This window comes from Camelus ferus, chromosome 27 (assembly GCF_009834535.1).
Source record: "Camelus ferus isolate YT-003-E chromosome 27, BCGSAC_Cfer_1.0, whole genome shotgun sequence".
Lineage (NCBI taxonomy): Eukaryota > Metazoa > Chordata > Mammalia > Artiodactyla > Camelidae > Camelus > Camelus ferus.
The window spans coordinates 3,453,577-3,475,115 of NC_045722.1; the positions used below are offsets into that span (position 1 = coordinate 3,453,577).

Consider the following 21,539-nt stretch of genomic DNA (forward strand, 5'->3'; position numbering starts at 1 on the left):
CATGAAAAGATATGTCCACACAACAATTTGTATGGGAATGTTCACAGCAGAATTATGCCTAATAGCTAGAAAGTGGCAACAGCCTGCATGTCTATCCAGTGATGAGTGGATAACCACACTGCCGTACATCACACATGGAGTGTTACTCAGCAGTGAAGAAGAATGATGAGCCTTAAAAACGTTATGATAAGTGGAACAAGTCAGCCACAAAAGACCACCTGCCATATGACCCCTTATATATGAAATGAAATGTCCAGAATAAGCAAATACATGGAGTCAAAAAAGTAGATTGATGGTTTTCTAGGGCTGGGATGGGGGGAGTCACATAGGGTGTGGGAAATGGTGGGTCCAGGGAAGGGGGAGTGACCACAGGTGAGTATAGGGTTTCTTTAGGGGATGATGAAAATGTTCTAAAATTAGATTTTAGTGATGGTTGCACAACCCTGCATCTACAAAAGCCAGTGAATTGTGCACTTTAAATGGTAAACTTCATGGTATATAAATTGTAACTCAGAACTATTTTTTAAAAAAAGATGCTGCTGCCAGATTGCCGTTCTGAAGACTGTTGGTTAGAGTTTGTTTGCAGCAATAGCAGCTGACTGTGGCCAAGTCCAACAGGAAGGGGAGCTTGTGAAGGCACACCAGGTAGACAGCTCAGAGAAGTAAACTTGAGAGGTCTTTTTCTCTGGGCGCTCTCATATCTCCACCGCAGAAATTTTTCTTTTAACTGTGTGGGCCGTACCTTGGCTGTGGGCGTTTTGTGCCCAAAGGTGGGATAACTGAGTGGTCTAAATACAGACGGTGTTAATCCTTCTTGTCAACCTCACGTCTCACTGTCTCTCTCTCTCTCTCTTCTGCTATTCTCCAGAGGCACCAGGACAGGCTGGCCTCCTACTTGTGAGCACAGGAAGTTGCAGCATTTTCTACCTCGATATGTCAGTTACTATTCCTCCATCTGCTTTCCTTGTCTAGAAGCTTTTTGCAGTCTCTTGTCTGCCAGCTCCCCATATGTTGTTGTGGGGTTTGTATTTTAAAAAGTTACTCATTTTCATGAGACCACAGGAGGGAGAATATTTTGACTTTTTAAAAATAGAACCAGTTCCTGGTTTTATTTGTTGCCTTTCCCCCGTATGTTATTAGTTTCTGTGTTTATCTTTTTTTTTTTTTTCCCTATTTTTCTGATTCCTGAAAGGTAGATATTTGGTTAATTTTATCTTTATTTCTTTCCTTCAAAAATCCCCTTGAGACTGATTTCCAAAATATTCAAACAGCTAATACAGCTTAATATCAAAAAAAAAAAGCAACCCAATAAAAAAAAAAGAGCAGAAGACCTAAATAGACATTTCTCCAAAGAAGACATCCAGATGGCCAGCAGGCACATGAAAAGATGCGCAATGTCAGAGAAATGCAAATCAAAGCTATGGTGAGAGATCACATCACACCATTTAAAAAGACCATCATTAGAAAGACCACAAACGATAAATGCTGGAGAGGATGTGGCTAAAGGGAGCCCTCCTACACTGTTGACTTGAATGTAAATTGGTGCAGCCATTATGGAAAACAGTATGGAGATTCCTTCAGAAACTAAAAATAGACTGAAGAGCAGTGAGTACCTAGAACCCTGCCACTAACAAAAGGAAACCCTGCCTCAGAAAGTGCATTTCTGTGCCAGAGCTGTGTCCTAACCATCCTTTGGGCCTTCTGCTGGAAAAGCAGAAATCAAGTCTCCAGTGGTGCCTTTTTAATTAAGTCCTCTAGTACTGTAGACTGAAGTAAAAAAATAAGAAGAATTGGTAGCAGGGCTCAAAAAGTGTGCCGTTTACGTATGGACTGGCAGGCCATCGTAGAACTAGCCAATCTGGAGTTACATTTCTCATAGTTTAACGTTTGTTAGTCTTTAAGGAAACATTGTGTTGCATTCTAAGCAAGTCAGAGTCACTTTGTAGATATTATTGTTAATAACAGTAGTATTTGAGTGTATACCGAGCAGTATGCTATATATGAATTACTTACGTTAAATATTTAACCTTTTAAACAACCCTATGAGGCCTGTTATTGTTGTCATGTTACTGACGGAGAAACTGAGGCGTGGCAGTTAAATAACTTGCCAGTGTCAGACAGCCACGAAGGGGTGGAGTTGGGATTCAAAAATCAGATTATGTGACTCCAGAACTCATGCTCTTAACCGTTACATCTTGTGGCATCTACAGAGGATTTATAACTACATTTTTTGTTAATATTTTATTTTGAAATAATTTCAAATTTGTGGAATTGTTGCAAGAATGAAACCAAGAAAGTTAATGTATTCTTTACTTAGGTTTCCCAATATAAACATTTTACCACATCTGCCTTATCATCTAATATGCGCGTACCCAAATAAAATTTTTTCTGAACCTTAAGGCTAAGTTGCAGGCATTACCCCTACCTAAATACTTTGTGTGTATTTCCTAAAAACAAGGACCCTTTCCTAAATAAACATCCAACAATATTAGGAAATTAACCTTAGTAAAATACTAATGTTTAATCCATGGATACAATTCAGATTTCACTGGTTGTCTCAGTAATGTTCTTAGTAACAGATAACAGCAAAAGCAGAGACTTTGCCTCACCATCCGTCTTCCTTTCTGGTCCAGGATTACAAGTTTTATTTAGTGGTTCTCTTGGATTCTTATGATCTGAAATCGTTCTTCAGTTTATTCTGGTCTCATTTGGGATTTTCTGATTTTCCCCTATGAATAGATTCAGGTACATTTGCATTTTGGGGAAGAATATCGCAGAAGTGATACTTTATCCTTGTTAGTGCATCATATCAGGGAGCATGTGATGATTTGTTCCCTTCGTGGTGGTGGTACCTGTTTTACTTGGTTAAGATAGTCTGTACTGTGTCCCTCCACTCTAAAGGTAGTAAATACCTTGTGCTTTTATTAATTAGTAATAAGCATTTTGGGAAGAGATAATTTGCTGCTCTGCAAATATCCTATTCCTCATCCAACTTTCACCTGCTGTTTCTAGTTTCCATTCTTGATTCTTCCCTGCATTAATTATCATTCCCCCAGATTTAGCCTGAGGAAGCCCCTTTTGATCTGCCTGCTCTGTCCTTTTGGTATGTCTGTGTTATTCTTTGGATACTCCCTTAGTTCCTGACAGAGATGTCCCAGATTCATACTGTACTTTGCCTGCTTCAGCCCTGAAGTCAGCCATTTCCCTAAGCAGCCTTGATTCCTTCTAGTGGAGAATGGTATTTAGAAATCAAGAGAAGGTCACCATATGTACTCATTGCTACTGGAGTGACGTTGGTTCTGGATTCTCTCTGGACAGAACTAGGGTGTGTGTGTGTAATAATTGTATATGAAACAGATATTTCTGTATATACATCTATCTGTATTTGTACATCTGTAATTTTATAAAACTAAGTTTACACTGACACCTCTATTCTAGTCCAATGCCGAAGGATTTATTCTACCCTTCTGCTTCTGATATTTGTACCTTGTTTCTTCAGTTATGAAGAATCTGACTCTAATTATTCCTAGTACATTTACTTACTTGGTTTGTATCCCTGTGTGTAGCCAGTTTCCCGACCCATGGACCTGCTTCTTGACTCTGATTCCGCTATACATGTGGCCACACAGGCTGAATTGCTCCTGGTTCTCATGACCACATTTTAAAGTAATATTTATCTACATTTTATTTCTTCTTTTCCTTTATTGTCCAGGTCTTCCAAGATTTGCCAGTCAGCCAGAACCGTCTTCAGTTTATGCTGGGAACAGTGCGATCCTGAATTGTGAAGTTAATGCAGATTTGGTCCCATTTGTAAGGTGGGAGCAGAACGGTCAGCCTCTTCTTCTGGATGATAGAGTTATCAAACTTCCAAGTGGAGCGCTGGTTGTCAGCAACGCCACTGAAGGAGATGGGGGCCTGTATCGCTGCGTGGTGGAAAGTGGCGGGCCACCAAAGTACAGCGACGAAGCTGAATTAAAAGTTCTTCCAGGTATTAATTTATCATCAGGACTGATGGCTATATGTTTATTAATGGATAAAAACTGTCCTGTTAGAATTCTTCTTAATAAAGATTGTTAAATAGGTGGTGTGACATATTAATGCCAGAGTAAGGAGTTTCAGTTTCTCACACAGAGAGATAAGAAGAAAACATGCCAGAAAGATCCACTCTTTAGCGAATGTGTCGGTCAGTAAAAATGTATAGTTTTTTTAATAAATAAAAAATTAAAAAGCAGTAAAGTGTGTTCAATATCTTTGGCCTTCCCCTTGGCCAAAGAAACATTAACTTTGTGTCTTTTGTCAAACTTCTAAGTTCTCCTGTCTCCCTGTAATAGCATACTTTTTGTGGTTCTGCTTTCTCCCAATAGGAGGGTGCTTTTTATAGTTGCGTGTTTTCACTTGTAGGAATCCGAGTCACTCGGGCTAGCTCATGTAAGGGATGGACAGAGTGGTGACTGTTCATACAGCAGCTCTAGCCCCACGGGGCCGAGTCCATGCTGCGCCCCCATTTTAATGTCAGCTCAGCTCCTCTTCTCGTCTTCCCTTCTCTCTGTGGCTCCTCACTCTTCCTGCCCCGTTAGCTCCTCATGATCTGTGTTGTGAACCTTTTCAGCTGTGCAGCGTCTGCTTGTCGTAACTTCCGCTCACCTGCAGCTCGTCGTAGTCCCTCTGGCCTCTTGATGTTTTGTGACCTTTCAGCTTCCGTTTCCACTGCCAGATGCCTGATTCTTTCCATGTTTCTCATTTCACATCTGAGTTGGTGAATATAATCAGACCATCCCTAGATTGTCTGGGCAGAGATTTTACATGTGATACTTCGTAGGCTCATTTTTAGCGGGTGGGACTGGCTTGCAGACTAGGGCCAGTGTTGAGAGCACCCACTCCGCAGGGTGTTCCTGGTGGGCGTGAACTGATTTTTTTAAATGCAGTTTCTCTCCTTGTCGTCATTGTTCTTACCCTTTATCATTCCTGTCCCAGAGTATTCTCAGCTCAGCAGCCATGGTTATCTTTTAAGATGCTTATTAGATCATGTCACGTCTTTGCTCAAAACCTCCTAATGGTTTCCCACCTCAGAGTAAAGGTTAAAGTCCTTGGCCTGTGAGCTTTTTATCGTCTTAATGCCACCTCCCCCTGCAGCTCTCTTCGTTCATCTCATAGCCCTGTTTCCCTCACTCTGTGACTGTGGCCACCTTACTGCAGGACACTCCAAACGCTCTCTTGCTTAGGGCCTCTCGGCGTGCTGTTTGCTCTGCCTGGAACCCCCTTCCCTCGGATATCTGCCTGACTCCCTGTCTTACCTCTCTGCTCAAATACTACTTTATCAGTGAAGTCTTCCTTGACCATTGTTTAAAACAACAGTCTTTCATGTCTGTGCCAGTGCTTTCTCAAACGTCCCCCTTCATTTTACTTGAGAATGTATCACCATCTGATGTACTGTACCTTTTAGTTGTTGTCTCCCCCCCCCCATTAGTATGCAAGCTCAGTGAGGGCAGAGAATTTTGTCTGCTGCCAAGAATGGTAATTGGCACATGGAAGCCAATGAATATTTGTTGAGATTTGTTTGTGTCAATCAAAATTTGATTGATTGCTAAATAATTAAAGGTTGAAAAAGAACTGTTGCCGTATAGCCCTGTCTTCCAGCCTTCCTGACTTGCCTTTACGTGGAAGTGGGCATATTTTTTCTCTAAACCTGGAATAGCAGTCAAGCAAATTCTCAAAACTAGATTCAGGTAAATAAGATTCGGTGTCAAAGGCTGAGCCACCACGAAATACCTGAAGCAAAAACAAAGTACTGAATGTTTTGTTGACTTAAGTAAGGGAGAGCTGTGTTTGTCGAGCATTGTCATCTTGAATAATGCAAACCTCTGATCTCCTGCAGAATTTTTGGGAAGACATTGTTTTTGGCGTGTTGGTTAAGAGGCTGGGATGGGTTGATGTCAGTCATGGAAGCATGTTTGATGGTTGGTTACAGAGATGAGAGCAAGACCAGCCTTAGAAGCAAATCATCCCACTGCCGAATGGCTGGCTTTTAAAGCCCGAGGCTGTTACTTGTTGGTTGGCCTTCAAAGGCAGGTTCACTGAAGTGAGTTGTACTGATCTACTGTACGTGTTTACTTGTTGCCATGGCTACAGGACTGTCATCGAGTTGGCTGCACAAGCCAACGTCTCTTTGCCTGAGAGCAGTCTTTTTTCTCAAAACTTAACAGTAGAAATGTCACCCCATCAAGTAGAGAACCTTGTCTTCCACCCAAGAGTGTAGCCTTTTCATATGCTCGTAAGAGGGCAGCTCTGAAGTGAACACACGTGCAGTGTGGGTGCCTGACAGTCACGTCATGGTAAAAATCAAAGGACTGACAGTAAGGGAGCAAACTAAAAAAGGTGAAGCTCAGAGATTTTCAGAAGTAACACACAGACCCAGGGAAGGAAAGGAACCCTCCTGTGATGTCCCGGTGAGTGGGGAGGGCGCTGCTGCGGGTCCAGAGCTTGCTCACTCTTCTCTCTGTTTGTACCACTCATGAAGCATTGACTTTATGTTGCCTCTGAAAGTGAGGCGAACTCGTGTCAGAGCTCACCCAGGTGCCCAGTAAGCACCTTGAGGACTGGAGCTGTAACTTAGACCTAACCTTTAAGGCCCCCAGAGAGCCTGGCACAGAATGTTGCACATGGAAATTACTAAGGAGCGTTTGCTAGTTTAAATGGAATTTTCTTGTCACTTTTGCTTAAAGTACTTTGTTACATAAAACCACACGGACAGAATAGGAATTTGCTGTTTCTCATCGTTAACGTGGTAAAGTGCTTGCTTTCTTAATCATTGTCTTTTGTTTAAAAATTTTTTTTTTTTTTTTTTAGATCCTGAGGTTACATCAGACCTGGTGTTTTTGAAGCAGCCTTCTTCCTTAGTCAGAGTCGTTGGTCAGAGAGCAGTGTTGCCGTGTGTGGCTTCGGGACTCCCTACCCCGGCCGTTAGATGGATGAAAAACGAGGAGGCACTTGATGCACAAAGGTAACGCTGCCTGCTGAAGAGCCCTTTCCAGCCTTGGCTTGAGACTTGGTCTAATCCTATTTGGGACTATCGATTAAAGTGCTTCTCTCTTTTATTTTTATTTAAACACATCATAATGCTCATTTATCATCCCCGAAGTACTGTTTATATGCTGTATATGATTGGAATGTTTAAAGGAAAAAGTGCTTTTAAGATCTTAAGGAGTAATTATTCCATTTGTCTTTTCTGAGCTGCGATATGCTTAGCTTAAGGCCTCAGGATCTCCTTCCCTAAATTGTTGCAAGAGTTCCAGCCCCAGCTACCTGAGACTTTTCACTCATCTCATGTGCATTTTGTTGATAGTAGTTTTTTTCTTTACTCAGTGAAAGAAAATGTATTCCTCATTCGTTTGTTTTTGCCTTTTAAAATCATACCAGCCTTCTTCTAGAATCACAGATTTTTCATCTTCCACAGAAGCCTTTTCTGTTGACATCAGTGACCCTTTGATCCCTCCCAGCCCCCCTCATTACTTGCTGTTGTCGTGGGTGCTTTTCTCAGTTGTATTCTGGTAAGAGAACGGAGATGGTGCTGCTGGTGGTGGTGATGTTTTGCGTCCAAAACAAAGCCATCCTGTGCATGGTAGGGTGTTTAGCACCATCACTGGCCCAAGAGATGCAGTTGTGACAACCAAGTGTTTCCAACTGCTGCCAGATGGCTCTTGGGGGACAAAATCATCCCCAGTTGAGAATCACTGTTTGAGAGCAGGGCTGTCCCATAGAAGTATGGTGCAAACCACATATATGATATGATAACTCACAGAGAAAAAAATGTGACAATGAGTGTGTATATGTCCACGAATGACTGAAAAATTGTGCAGAACACTGGAATTTGACACAACATTGTAAAATGATTATAAATCAATAAAAAATGTTAAAAAAAACCCCACATATATGAAAAATTTTTGGCACAGGTGCACTACAGAATTCAATAACAGTTTGTGCAATGTACTGATTAAAGTGAAATGTAGTTCTACCAAAACAGTAAAGTTTGTGTTTAGTATTGCTTCAGCTTTTATGTTTAAATAAATAAATAAAATAACTTAGTTCCTCAGTCATTTTAGCCCCATTTCAAATGTGAGTTCAGCACAGTCCCAAGATACAAGATAAACATAAAAATCACTTTTATTTCTATATTCTAGCAATGAACATGTGAACACAAATTATAAATACAGTAGCGTTTGTAATTTGAAATATATAGGTGTAAATCTAATAAAGCTTGTTAAATTTATGTGGTAAAAACTATACAATGCGCATGAAAGAAATTGAAGAAGAGTTAAATAAGTGGAGAGACAGTGTGTGTCCCTGGATCAGAAGAATCGGCATAGTGCAAATGTCAGTTCTTTTCAAATCGATGTACAAGTTAACTCAATTCTTGTCAGAGTCCCAGCAAGATTTTTTTATAGATATATATATATAAGATTATTCTAAAATTTATGTGGAAAAGCAAAGGAACTGGAGTAGTTAAAACTTTTTTTTTTAAGTGGCAACAGTCAGTTTACCTGATTTCAAGACTTACTGTGTAGCTACAGAAATCAGGACTGTCCGACGTTGCTGGTTAGACATACACACGTATCGGTGGGATAGGATGGAGAATCCAGACATAGACCAGTACAAAATGCCCAACTAATTTTTGACAGAGATGCAGAAACTGTTCAATGGAGGAGAGATTGCCATTTCAACAAATGCTTCTGGAAGAATTGGACACTGATCCATACACAGAAAACTGAACATCAAATGAAGCCCCGCACCTTGTATAAAAACTTAACTGAAAATGGGTCATGGACCTAAATGTAAAATGCAAAATGAAATTTTAGAAAAGAAACATAAGAGGAGATCAGAATCGAGGCCTCGGCAATGAGTTCCTAGATTTGACATCAGAAGCACAATCTGTAAAAGGAAAAATTGAAAACTGGATTTCATCAAACTCAAAACTTGGGTTCTGTGAAAGCCCTTGTTGAGAGGATGAAAAGATAAGCTACAGAGTGGGGGAGAACGTTTGCAAACCACATCTCTAACAGAGGCCTAGTATCTAAAATCTGTAAAGATGTCTCAAAACTCAGTAGTTAAAAAAAGCATATAATTCATTCAGTTAGAACATGGGCAAAAGGCGTGATAGGTGTTTTCACCAAAAAAGATACACAGATGGCAGATAAGCACAAGAGAAGTTGTTTACCACTACTAGCCAGTAGGGAGCTGCACATTAAAACCATGGTGTATCACTGCATACCTATCAGCATAGCTAACATTTTTTTTAAAGTGTCCATTCCAAATGCTGTTAAGTATGTGGGGAAATGGGCTCCCTCCAACATTGCTGATAGGAATGTGAAATGGTACGGCCACTCTGAAAAACTGGCGGTTTCTGGAAAGAACGTATTGCAGCTGCCACGTGACCTAACATTTACATTGTTGGGCATTTATCCTGTAGAAATTAACTTGGGTCCTCACAGAAACCTTCACACGTATGTTCATAGCCACTTTATTCATAATAGCTCCAAACCCGAAACAGCCCAGATGTCCTTCACTGAATGAACGGTTAAGCAAACGATGTGTATCTATACTGTGGAGTTGCTGTTAAGCAATAAAGAGAATGAACTTGTGATACTTGGAACGACCCGGGCAAACCTCCAGAGAATTATGCTGAGTGAAAAAAAGCCAATCCCCAGAGGTTACATACTGTATGATTATTTATGTAACATTCTTCTTGAAATGACAGAATTAACTAAAATGGAGAATAGATTATTAGTGGTTGCCAGGGGCCAATAAGGAGCGGGGGAAGGAAGGGAGGTGGGTGTGGCTATAAAAGGGCAGTAACAAGGGACCCACTTGGTGACGGAAGTGTCAGTCTCCTGGTTGTAGTTTTACCAGATGTTGCTGTTGTGGGGAGCCAGGTATAGGATACCTGGAATCTCTGTATTTCTTAGAACTGCATGTGGATCTACAGTTACCTCAAAATAAAAAGTTTAAAGAAAAAAGCAAATGAGAGAAAAAGTTTTGTGCCAGAGAGTTTGTCAGACTTCGCTTACACCTACGCTGCTTTCCTCCTGTTTCGGAAGATGAGGTGTCTGAGAAGTCCTTTGGTGCCCTGGATGTAAGTAGTAATAACTCCATTCTCTCTAGTGCTTTTGTGCGTCCTCCAGTGTCTCCCTCTCCAGTGACCACTTCTCTTCTGCCCTTAAACAAGGCTTGCTTCTCTTACTTAAATAACAGCAGCACGCAAAGAGCTAAACAAGTCGTTTTCCTTTTGCGTTCTCCTTTACACTTCCTGCCCTAACCTTAAGGGTCGTCTTTGACGTGTGTTTCTTCCTCAGCTTCTCTGTCCCATCCATCACCTGACCTCCTAAATATCTCTGAAATCCACGTATACTGCTACCGCCTTATTCCAAGCCACTGACAGCTGTCACCGCCGTTACTGCAGAAGCCCCAACTCTTCTCCAACCCCGCGTGGACTCTGGCTTCATTTCAGAGACATCTTCATGCTCCTACGAGAGCAGCCTTTTCAGAGCTCAGCTCTCACCACATCATTGTCAACCCCCCACCTACTTTTTAAAATGATGGATTTCCCATTGTTTTTGAGTGAAGGACTCAAATTCTTAAAATGGCTTTCAAAGGCTTGCTGGCTCCATTCTCATCTTTTTCTTCCTTTTTTCCTCCTACACCTGACCACACTTGTGAATTTCAGACCCCAGATGCCCTGTGATCCTTTATGCCACAGTTCCCTAGGCTTTCTGAAATCTTATGTTCTAGTCTTTCTTTCTGAAATCTTTTCCTCCCCCAGTATTACTTTGCTCCTGCTCGCTCTTCAGATAACTGCTCAAGGGTCACTTTTTTCAGGAAAATCTGTTTATTTCTGATTTCCTGGCAAGTTCTCTGGTATACCTTTTTGTAGAATTACCATCTTTCCCCTTGAGTTGCATGACAGCACTGGTTGATTTTCTTGCTCACTGCTGCATCCCAGCTGCAACCTGGCACATACAGGCACGCCAGTAGATATTTGTTACATGAATGAATAAATCCTTTTCCTTAACTTCGTCATCCAGCTCTTTTTGAGAGCGGCCGTTACTTTTTTGCCTTCTCTTCACCCCTGTTGTTGCTGCTGTAATTCATCTTTTCCTCTTTAATTCTGAACCATTACAGTAGCTTGATAATTTCCAGGCTTTTCTCTGTTCCTCTTGTTTCTTTACTGAATCTGCTCATGTTACTGATCTGCTTAAAAAAGCCTTTCCCTTTCGCTAAGGAAAACAGGTCTCCCTAGCGCCCTGAGCTCTCCTAGACCGACCCCTAGCTACTCAGGGACTCATTTTTACAGACACTCCTTGTGTCCCGCAACACTCAACTGAACTTGGGTCTGTTGACCATGAATACTTTTCCCCCAGTTGTTTCTGCTGCACGCGTCTGTGAACTTTGGAGTTCTCAAAGCCTGGTTGCCGTTTTACTCTGGGCCATCATATGTTATGTGAACAAGTTAAATGAATTCTGCCAAGCTAATGGGCAGTCTTCCTCCCAGGCTTCTTTTAAGGGACGTAAAGTCAGCTTCATTAAGAAAGACCAACTTCTACTGTACCTGTACTCACTTAAGGCAAATATGAGGCATAAATATCAAGAATATTTTTAGTATAGTTATGAGATATAAATTAACTGTATCTCATCTTCAAAGGTACCATACCAACTAGTGTTGGTGTCATATGTGTGTAGTGCTGATTGCCCTTTTGTGAACATTGTTTTCCATTTCTGAAACTTAGTGGTGATTTTGTCCAAGACTTAAGTTTTTTATTTTAATTTTTGCAATTTTTTTCATACTTTGTGAGGCGCCCAAGCCCTGTCTTGGCCTCTGTTTATTTTATCCTGATCGTTCTTGCTTCTCTAATCCGTCACGTAAAGTTGAAATTTGAGGATATGGATACGATCGATATTTCACATTGAAAGGCCACTTGATAAAGTTTAGTCATGACACTGCTGTTTCTTAGAGAAGTCACAAAACCTGATTCTGGTTTTTCTTTCTTTGTCCAGAAGCTTAATCTTGCTGATTGGATTCAGGAAGGCTAACAACCCAGCCTCAGAGTGAAATTTAAGCCAGGCCAGCACTTTACTTAGGATGAGACGTGTAGTACAGACTGAACGGTCATTTCCTCTGACTTCCCCCTGTCAGGAATTCTATATGAAAAGCCAAATTATAATCAGAACATTTTTTTTTCGAGCATAGATACAGACAGGAAACGTAACAATAGTGGGATTTGAGAGAAAAATCTGCCTATGGAAACCAGTTTAGATGTAGGACCTCAAAAATAAAACTGTTAACTCTTTGAACTCTGCAAATTAACAAACTTACTCAACTTACAAAAATTTGATTGGAATGTTGATTTGTGATTTCTTCCTTGCTGTTATAGGATCACTTTGCTTCCTCTTTAAATTTGGAGAGAATATTTAAAGAAGCAGCAGGGAGAGAGAGAGAGAGAGAGAGGGAGTCAGGGAAAGAGCAGATCAGATTTTCTTGCTTTCTGGTAGCTACTTTCCTTTCCAAAGGTAACTTCAAATAATGTAAAACACATCTTAATGTTTATATAGCAAAACTGCTTTATAAAAATATTTCACCTGTACAAAAAATGAAGTACTGTCTTTAGGTAGACTTAAGCCACTCTGCGGGGTTAGTAATGATCAGCATTCTTGTCGACAGTAGCATAGTGGTAGCTGGTTCCCGTCCAGCTGCCACCCCCAGGAAGTGGCTCTCCGGCATCTGTTCTCTCTCCTTCCCTCCCTCTTTTCCTTCCTTTCCTAGCCAAGCCACCATAGGAAACTTTCAGTAGGCACTGTGACCCCATGACTCCTGCTCTGACCTGACCTTTGCCCTCTCTGCTAGTCATCTCAGTGTGGCAGAGCTGTGGGGATGTGACTCTCAGATTGATTCCAGACTTCAAAATTACATAATTTGAAAAAAAAAAAAAAGATTGAGCAGAGTAGGGAGGCAGGGATGGACTGTGGGGAATGGAACTGGCACAAAACTAGTATCCCTTTGGAAATGATGAAGGTGTCAGAGGCAATTCATTGTAAAGGTTTCGATTGGCATTTGTGATATTTATGCATGTAAAATATGAGCAAAGCTAATTGGACTGAATTAAATTCTGGTGTTTTATGTTGGTCTCAGCCCACCTATAGCTACATACATAATACTGTCCAAGTGTTTTCTCTGTTTATGTGGAGATGTCCCCAGGTATTATCTTCCTTGTTCTGAAATGTATCCTTTTTTTAACGCAGCTCTGGAAGATTGGTGTTGCTGGCAGGCGGCAGCCTGGAGATCGGTGATGTCACCGAGGACGATGCTGGGACTTACTCTTGTATAGCTGATAATGGAAATGAGACAGTTGAAGCTCAGGCAGAGCTTACGGTACAAGGTATGCAAGTATTTCTGGTATAAATTTAAAAACCGGTGTACTTGATGGGTTTGCTAATTGTTTAACATTCATGTGGAAGAGACAAGACAGCATAATAGTTTGAAACCTAAGCGTTAAACCAGACTACTTGGGCTCAGATTTACTTCTCTGAGTCTCATCTTGCTCATTTGTTAAGTGGAGATAACAAGGGTCCTGACCTCGCTGGAGTTGTTTTGAGGATTAAGAGTCAGTACTTGTAAAACTCCCAGAACAGTGACTAGAATACGGTAAGAGCTCAAAGTTAGTTACCGTTGTTATTATCTGTGGTAGTAAAGTGGGAAAGGGTGTGATCTGGGGCATGTGCAGGTTCCAGCTCACTTTTCTTGCCTCAGAGTGCTCTCTCACAAAGACTTCTCGTTCTCTGACCCCGAACCATATATCTCCTACGTGTTGGTGTTGACCCCTTTCGGGTGAATAGTTCACCCAGGAGAGAGTGCGCTGTGGCTCTCAGTCTAACATGGTCACCTGTTGATTTGATGATTTCTTTCTTTTCAACCAATGCTGATCATCGCAGCATCTCCCTTACAGCTTCTCTGATTCAGCAGTCGGAGGAAATGACCGTGGCATGTGCATGTCGTCTCTTCCTTATCCCCGTCCCCCTTGCCCTTCTTCCATATGGAAATATCCCCTCAAAGGAGCACTTGCTGTCTCTCCTGTGACTTGTCTGCACCCTCAATTATCTTTGTTTCAAATGAAAATCTTGTAAGACCTCCGTTACATTATTTTGAGGGAAATCCAACATTACTTGGTATATGGAGGTTGTACATTAGCTTGTGATGGTTGTGATCAGCTTGTCTCAAATTGTGCCGATAGAGTGCTTCCTAATCTGAAGTTTGGGATGCTTTTGTTTTTTACAGGAGTGTTTGTTTCTCTTGGTACATTTTGTGGGTTTCAGAGTGGGAAGTAGAGTGGCCACGTTCCTACTCTGATAGTCCCCATAAAAAGCTGGTGTAGATGTCAGGCAAAAAAGCAAAATGCGTCACTAGATATAAAGTGGGACATTAGGCATTAATAAGAGTTAATCTACCAGGACAATAGAACAGTTCTGAATGTGTGTGTACCTGTAACATAATCCCAAATATGAAAAGCAGAGACTGGGAGAACTGTAAGGAGGAGGAGACAAGACAAACCTACAGTCATGCTGATGGATTTTAACACACTCAGTAACAGATAGACTGTGTAGACCAAAGCAAACAAATGCACACAAAACCACAGATAGTTAAGAAGAACTGAACATACAACCAGCAGACTTGACCTCATTGACATTTGTAAAATACTGCACCAAACAAAGGGATAAACTCTGTTTTTTATAAGTGCCAATGAAACCATCACTAAAATATAGGGGATGCTTAGAGGAAATTCATAGCCTTAAGTACATGTCTTAGAAGAGAAGAAAGGCTGAAAACTCAGTCACTTAAATATCCATCTCAAAAAGTTAAAAAAGGAATAGCAGATTTAACCCAAAGAAAATAGAAGGAAAAGAGCAAAAATTAATGAAATAAAAACTAAACATTCAAAATAGAGTTTTATCAAGGCAAAGTTGGTTTTTTGTAAAGAAGAACATTGATAAACCCCTGACAAGACTTACATGTAACTTGACAAAGCTCTTTCTTTAGACCAAGAGTCAGTGAACTATATATAGTTCACGGACCAAATCTGCCTGCCAGCTCCTTGTTTTTTTCGTTTTTTTTTTTTTTTTTTTTTTTACAACCTATGAACTAAAAATAGTTTATATAGTTTTAAGTGGTTTGAAAATACCAGAAGAATAATATTTAGTGACATAGAAAGATTTTATAAAATTCAGATTTTATTGTCAGTAAATAAAGTTTTATTGGCACACAGTGACCCTCATGTATGTATTCACTGTGGCTGATTTCACACTACAGCAGAGGAACTGAATAGTGTGATAGCGACCACGTGGCCCAGAAAGCCTAAAAGATTTACCATCTGGTCCTTTTCAGAAAAAGTTTGAATTCCTGATACAGACTCTGTAAAGAGTCTATAGGTGAATAAGGTCAAACAAAGATAGGTAAACCAGTAGAAAATGGGCAGGACTCGAACAGCCGCCTCACAGGTCTCCAGGTGGCTGTTAAACATTTGAAAAAGTGGTTGGTATTATTGGTTTTCAGAGGAATGTAAATGCCACAATGAGGTACCACTGTACTCTACCAGGTTGGCTAAAATTAAAGAAACAAACAGTACGAGGTGTCAGCTAGGACGAGGAACACTGGGGACTCTCACTGAGTGCTGGTAGGACTGTACGTTGATACAAGCACTTTCAAATACTGTTTGGCAGAATCTCCTAAATCTGCACACAGACCTATCTTCTGATACAGTGGTTGTATTTCTAGGAGTATACTCGTCAGAATGTGTGTGTGTGTGTGTACTTATATATGCATCAGAAACATGCACAGTAATGTTCTCACCAGCTTTATTCAGCAGTAAATCACAACCGGAAACAGTTGAATGGATAAATAGTGTTCTAATCACGCAGAGGCATGTTATCAGCAATGAAGACGGACAGACCACTGCTCAACAACATGGATAAATCATTAAGCACCACTGAAAGAAAAAAGCCAGGCATGAAAGAACACAGACTGTTTGATTCCATTTTTATAACGTTCAAACATAAGCAAAACGAATCTGTGGTTATAGAAGTGAGGACAGTGGTCACTTTTGGACAAGGAGGGTGAGCGGCTACTGCACAGTGGGGTTTCTGGGCTGCTGATACTCCGTTTCTCAGTCTGGGTGGTCGTGACAATAATTCTAGCCATTGATGTTAACGTGTCACGTGAAGTCTTTCTTGCTGTTTACAGATAAGAAGTCATTATGTCCAAAACATTTTTGGAAATTTTTATTTTGAATCTTGTCCCACAACTGAAAGTATTTGTTTCTTTTCCTGGTGAGGAAATCAGTCTATGAGAAATGATCAGAGATTATATTTGTATAAATATTTATTTAGACAGTTATTTTTATATTTATAGTCATTCCTGTCTGATTGCTATTATTCTTTAAAAAGTTATACCTACAGGAAATACCATAGTGAGTGTTAATGCAGAAAGGGTTATAAGTTCATTCTTCATCTGTTAAATATTTCAAATTTATTGTTTTATCATTAGCTCCTGGGATTTCTACACATGCTGTGACGTGAATTAGCCCATTAGGTATTTCCTGTCATCTCAGATTGTTGATAACACTTAAAATGGGTCATGAGTTGTTTTTTTTTTTAAACAGGATTTTTTTTTTCCTTTTCTCTTAAAACATTCATAATGGTCTGTGATACACATTTTCTCTTCCTCCCCAAAAGAAGAAATTTTTCCATTTGTATTTTTGTGGGATAAATTGTAAATTGACTTTGTCAGTAGTCATAACAAACCCAGCACTGAAGTTTTCAGTTCCACCGTGTTTCTCTGAAGTGGTGCCCTGACGTCATTCTGCTTCTCCTCCTCGTCTCTCTCTGATCTCTGTCCACACTAAGACCCTCATCTCCCCCTTTCTCCCAGTCTTCTTCGTGGTCTCACTTCCCTTTACTTCATGGTTAGTTACAGTCTTCTACTCTCATTTACTAGAACTGTCAGTTCTCTTGGCTTAGATAAAAGCATACCCTTAAGGCACATGTACACGAAACACATCCTTCACGTGTGGGAGGTCCCCCAGGGAAGCAGTAAAGAGCACGCCCGGGTTCCAGTCTGAACTGCTGTTACTTACTCAGCTGTGTGGATTTGGCCAAGTTGTTTAACTTACCTGCATCTTAGTTTCTTCAACCAGTTAAATGGGTTGTTATAAGGGTTACTTAAACTTCCGGCACTTTTCCACCTGGACCTGGGATAGAAATGAAATCATCTTTACCAAACTGCCTTTAGTGTCCTGAACATACTGTGCAATTTGATGGCTCTGTTTGCCTGTATCCTCGCACCCCTCCTCACATTTCCAGATAGTCTCAAAGAATAGTTCCCCGACCCTTCTTTGAAGCTTTCTACTGTTTCCCAGTTCCGATTATAACAATAACCAACATTTTACTGGTCTTTTTGTCCAAGAGATTTCTTAGGTTGAGATCATGTCAGTGGTTTTCAGACTTTGGAAAGGGGCCGGGCAGGGAACTAAGGTTAAATCTCACGAGGAACTAACTCTTGTGGAAGCTGGGCAGGGTAGGGGTGGAGATTCTACACCCTGTCCCCTCCATTCCTTGCTTAGATTTTTCTCTTGTCCATGATTACAAATACAGAGTTTCAGTGACTATCTTAAAAGTAGTATCAAAGGTATTTTTAAGCAGTGCTTTTTCACTGTCTCCTGTAAATTAGGCAGAAGGCAGAATCCAGTGTCACAGGAGATACAACCAAACAGGGTACGGTCCTCATCCTCAGGGGTGCAGTAGGCAACACAGAGAAGCGATTGAGCACTTCCAGCCCCGGATGACAGAAGCTGCAGTACTGTGTGTCAGCTGTGCCTTCGAGGCCCAGTCTTGTCCAGTGATGGTTGTTCAGAAAGTGGAGGGAGAAAAATAATACTTGATGTTTTTAACGGATAGATTTATTCCTTGAATTCTCGATATCACATTGCGAGTCAGAAAAGGATCATGAATCCATACTTTTTAGAAAGAATTGTCCTTTGCCATTTGTGACAACATGGATGGACCTCGAGGGCATTATATAAATGAAATGCGTTAGAGAAAGCCAAATACCGTATGATCTCTCTGATACATGGAATCTTAAAACCACCACCACCACCAACAAAACGAGCTTATAGATACAGAAAACAGAAAAATAGATTGGTCGTCAGGGTGGAGGGTGGCTGAAATGAGTGAAGGAGGCCAGAAGATACAGGCTTCCAGCTATAAGATAAATAAGCCCTGGGGATGTAATGTATAGTAAACAATATTGTATATTTGAAAGATGCTGAGAGAGTGACTCTTAAAAGTTCTCATCACAAGAAGAAAATTTGTAACTACGTTGCTTGATGTTAACTAGACTTACTGTGGTGATCATTTTGCAATATTACATGTATTGAATCGTTACATTACATTGTATACTTGAAAGATGTATAATGTTATATGTCAGTTATTTTGCAATAAGAATTTTTATTTAAGAAAGGAATATTTATGTGACGGTTAAAATTCTATAGTGATCACACCAGCCAAAATAGTTTTCCTCTATAGCCTTGGAGGAAAGTTTACACAGACAGAATTAGGCTTGTGAACTTTGAAATACTGAGAAATGACAAGGGTCAGTTGGGTGTTCTGTGTCATTGTCAGAAACCAGATCATTTGGCAAAATGCTGATCTTCGCCATCCATTTCAATTTCCATCTCACATGGTATTATTCTTTTTTCTCAGCTGTTTTTCAAATGGTGGTACTTTTCTTTTAAAACCCTTAATCATAGTAATTTTCAACTAATAAGAATAATGGGGTAAAGAATATTTTTTACCTAAGGAAAAAATCTTTTCAGTTTTTTTCAGTATTTTTGAGTTGGGGAAATTTCATAATAAAACATTGAAAGAATTTTACAGCAGACACCCACCAACTAGAGTCTACAATTGACATTTTATTGTAATTGCTGTGTCACATCTATCACTTGATCTGTTCATCTTAATTTTTTGATACATTTCAAAGTAAGTGGCAGACATCCCCACGTGCTTCAGTATTCACATCATTAGCTAGAGAGTAATATTTTAATTACGGGTTTTTTGTTTTTGTTTTGAGGTAAGATTTATATACAGTGAAACACACAAATCTTAAGTGTGATGTTAATATATTCCAGCAAATATGCATTACTGTACAGCCAAAACCCCTATCAAGAGATAGCGTATTACTGCCACTGAGAAAGCTCCCTTCCCAGGAAATCCTCTCCTTACCTCCCCAGAGCTGTCTGCTCTTTTGTTTTTTAACCAGTGTCTTAGTTTTGCCTCTTCTAAAGCGTTATATAAATGTAATCATGTTGTCTATACTTGTTTATGTAAGGCTTCTTTCGCAAAGCATAACATTTTAAATTCATTCATGGTGTTGCATATATTAGCAGTTGGTTCCTTTCTGTTGCCGAGTAGTACTTCTGAGTATTATGTTGCTGAGCAGTATTTCTGAGTATTATGCCAGACCTTTTCCCAAAATGGTTGTACCAGTCTGCATTCCGGCCAGCCACGTGTGTGAGTTCTCTTTGCTCCGTTCTCTGGCCAGCGTTTGGTGTGGTCCGTCTTTTTAATTACAGTCGTCCTGGCTAGTGTGTAATGGTACCTCTCTGTAGTTTTAATTTGGATTTCTCTCGAGACTAATGATGTTGAATACTTGACCATCTGCTTATTGGTCATTCCTGCATCTTCCTTTCTGAGGCGTTTTCTAGATGTTCTAAACAAGGTTGGTTTCCTGTGTAGATGATACACATGTTTGTCCATCTTATTAAAAAGATTCTTACAGTGTTGTGTTAGGGAATTGTCTGTTTATTGGTACTTGAAAGAAATGGACAATAGAAAATTTAAAATACTGATTTAATTTCAGGCCTTTGCTTTAGGTGATTTCTACTTCTATTATTTTTGAATTTGAAAATTTTCTCAGTATAGCTATTTGAATTTGTTTTGAAGAAGCAAAGGAATAATACCAAATTTGCTATGAAATGTCAGTAATTTACAAATTGATCCCAGATATGTTTGCCTCTGTATATGGTTCTTGGGTAGTAGCTGCTGCCTGGAACAAATAGTTAAATTTGCCTAGTATATTAGTCTTCATCAAATTACAAGTTTTTTAAAAAAAAATCTGATTACAAAATCTAATCACTGCATTATCAGTGGTAAAACACCTTTTCTTCAAAACCTTGGGGGAGCTTGGCTTTCCATACCTCTAAGTAAATTATTTGTAAGCATTGGCCCTGAGTTCCAGGTCAAAGAGAACCACAGAATTTAGACCATACCACACTAATGTGTTAAAGTGAGGAAATAATATGTGAGCCAGAGTTGTTGTTCTCAGCTCTTTTTAGTGGGAGCATAATGGTTGGTTTTCAGTGATTGTATAACAGAATTATACTTTACATATATATGCTTTACATTTTGAGACTTGAAAGAGATTTAATTAAGTACGTGTTACAATACCTAATTCGTAGCTGATAAGCAACAGAATTTAGTTCCCTTTTCTCTGGTGAAACCCTTTAGAGATGTTGTTACTAGTCTTCTGATTGATAAAGCTTCTGAAAGTCCCCAAAGTATGTTTTCCTCTTAAACCTTTTTCTTGGGATGCTGCAAATGGTTGCTGCTGCATTTTAAAAAATTGAAACAGTTAGGACAGTGGAATTATGAGCCCTTTTGATTTGCCAAGAAATTTTATTATAGTAGGAATGTCATCAAGCAACTTTTATTCACAAAGTATAATGTATATTATATCACATGTATGTTATATGGATCTACCTGGCAAGTTCTTTAAGTGTCTTTTGCATTATCAAAGATGTTTTCACATACATATTTCTTATATCCTTTTAAGGAAAGGTAACCTCCCTAAGATCACAGAACACATTTGAGGGCAGAGTCCAGAACTTTCGACTCCTAGTCTGGTTCTCTTTATTTAGTGTATACCACCTCATCAGGGTCTTTATTCTCTCCCAGTGGCTTTTAAACATTTTTACTACTACACATAGTAAGAAATACACTTAACGCTACAATCTAACATACACATATGTGTCTGTCTCTGAAACAAGTTTTACAAAGTAATATCTATCCATACTATGTGAGATGCACTGTTTTTTTAATCTACTCCATCCTGTCTTCCTGTTCCATATTTTAAAACATTGATTTCATGAAATACTGATAGGTCACTTGACAAAGGTGTGGAAGTGGTCCTCTCTGATTGGGAAGAGTATTTAATCACTGACATTGTTGAGAATTGCTGACATGGACTGATGAAAAAAGCAGACCAGTTTTAATTATTGTTTTTACCGTCTATAGACAATGTACTTCTTCAGTGCCTGCAGCAAAATTGACTGTGCCCACTGGCCTGCCCCAGGTACACCAGTGGGCTAGCAGTTTGAAAACATATATTCTGTTTTGTATTGAACTGCTGGGGCTTGAACTGAGCAGCAAATTCAAAGATTTCCTGAACT

General features: G+C 39.8%; 1 protein-coding gene across 7 annotated transcripts in view; it reads left to right on the forward strand.

Annotated features, from left to right (window-relative positions):
- The window catches only part of NEO1 (neogenin 1), a 160,894-nt gene that overhangs the window by 47,216 nt on the left and 92,139 nt on the right, over window positions 1-21,539 (forward strand). For all 7 annotated transcript variants that reach the window (XM_032469157.1, XM_032469160.1, XM_032469161.1 and 4 more), the window contains exons 3-5: window positions 3,713-3,988; window positions 6,847-7,000; window positions 13,288-13,424. In XM_032469157.1, coding sequence (XP_032325048.1) covers window positions 3,713-3,988; window positions 6,847-7,000; window positions 13,288-13,424 — 567 coding nt within the window. The remainder of the gene's footprint in view (window positions 1-3,712; window positions 3,989-6,846; window positions 7,001-13,287; window positions 13,425-21,539) is intronic.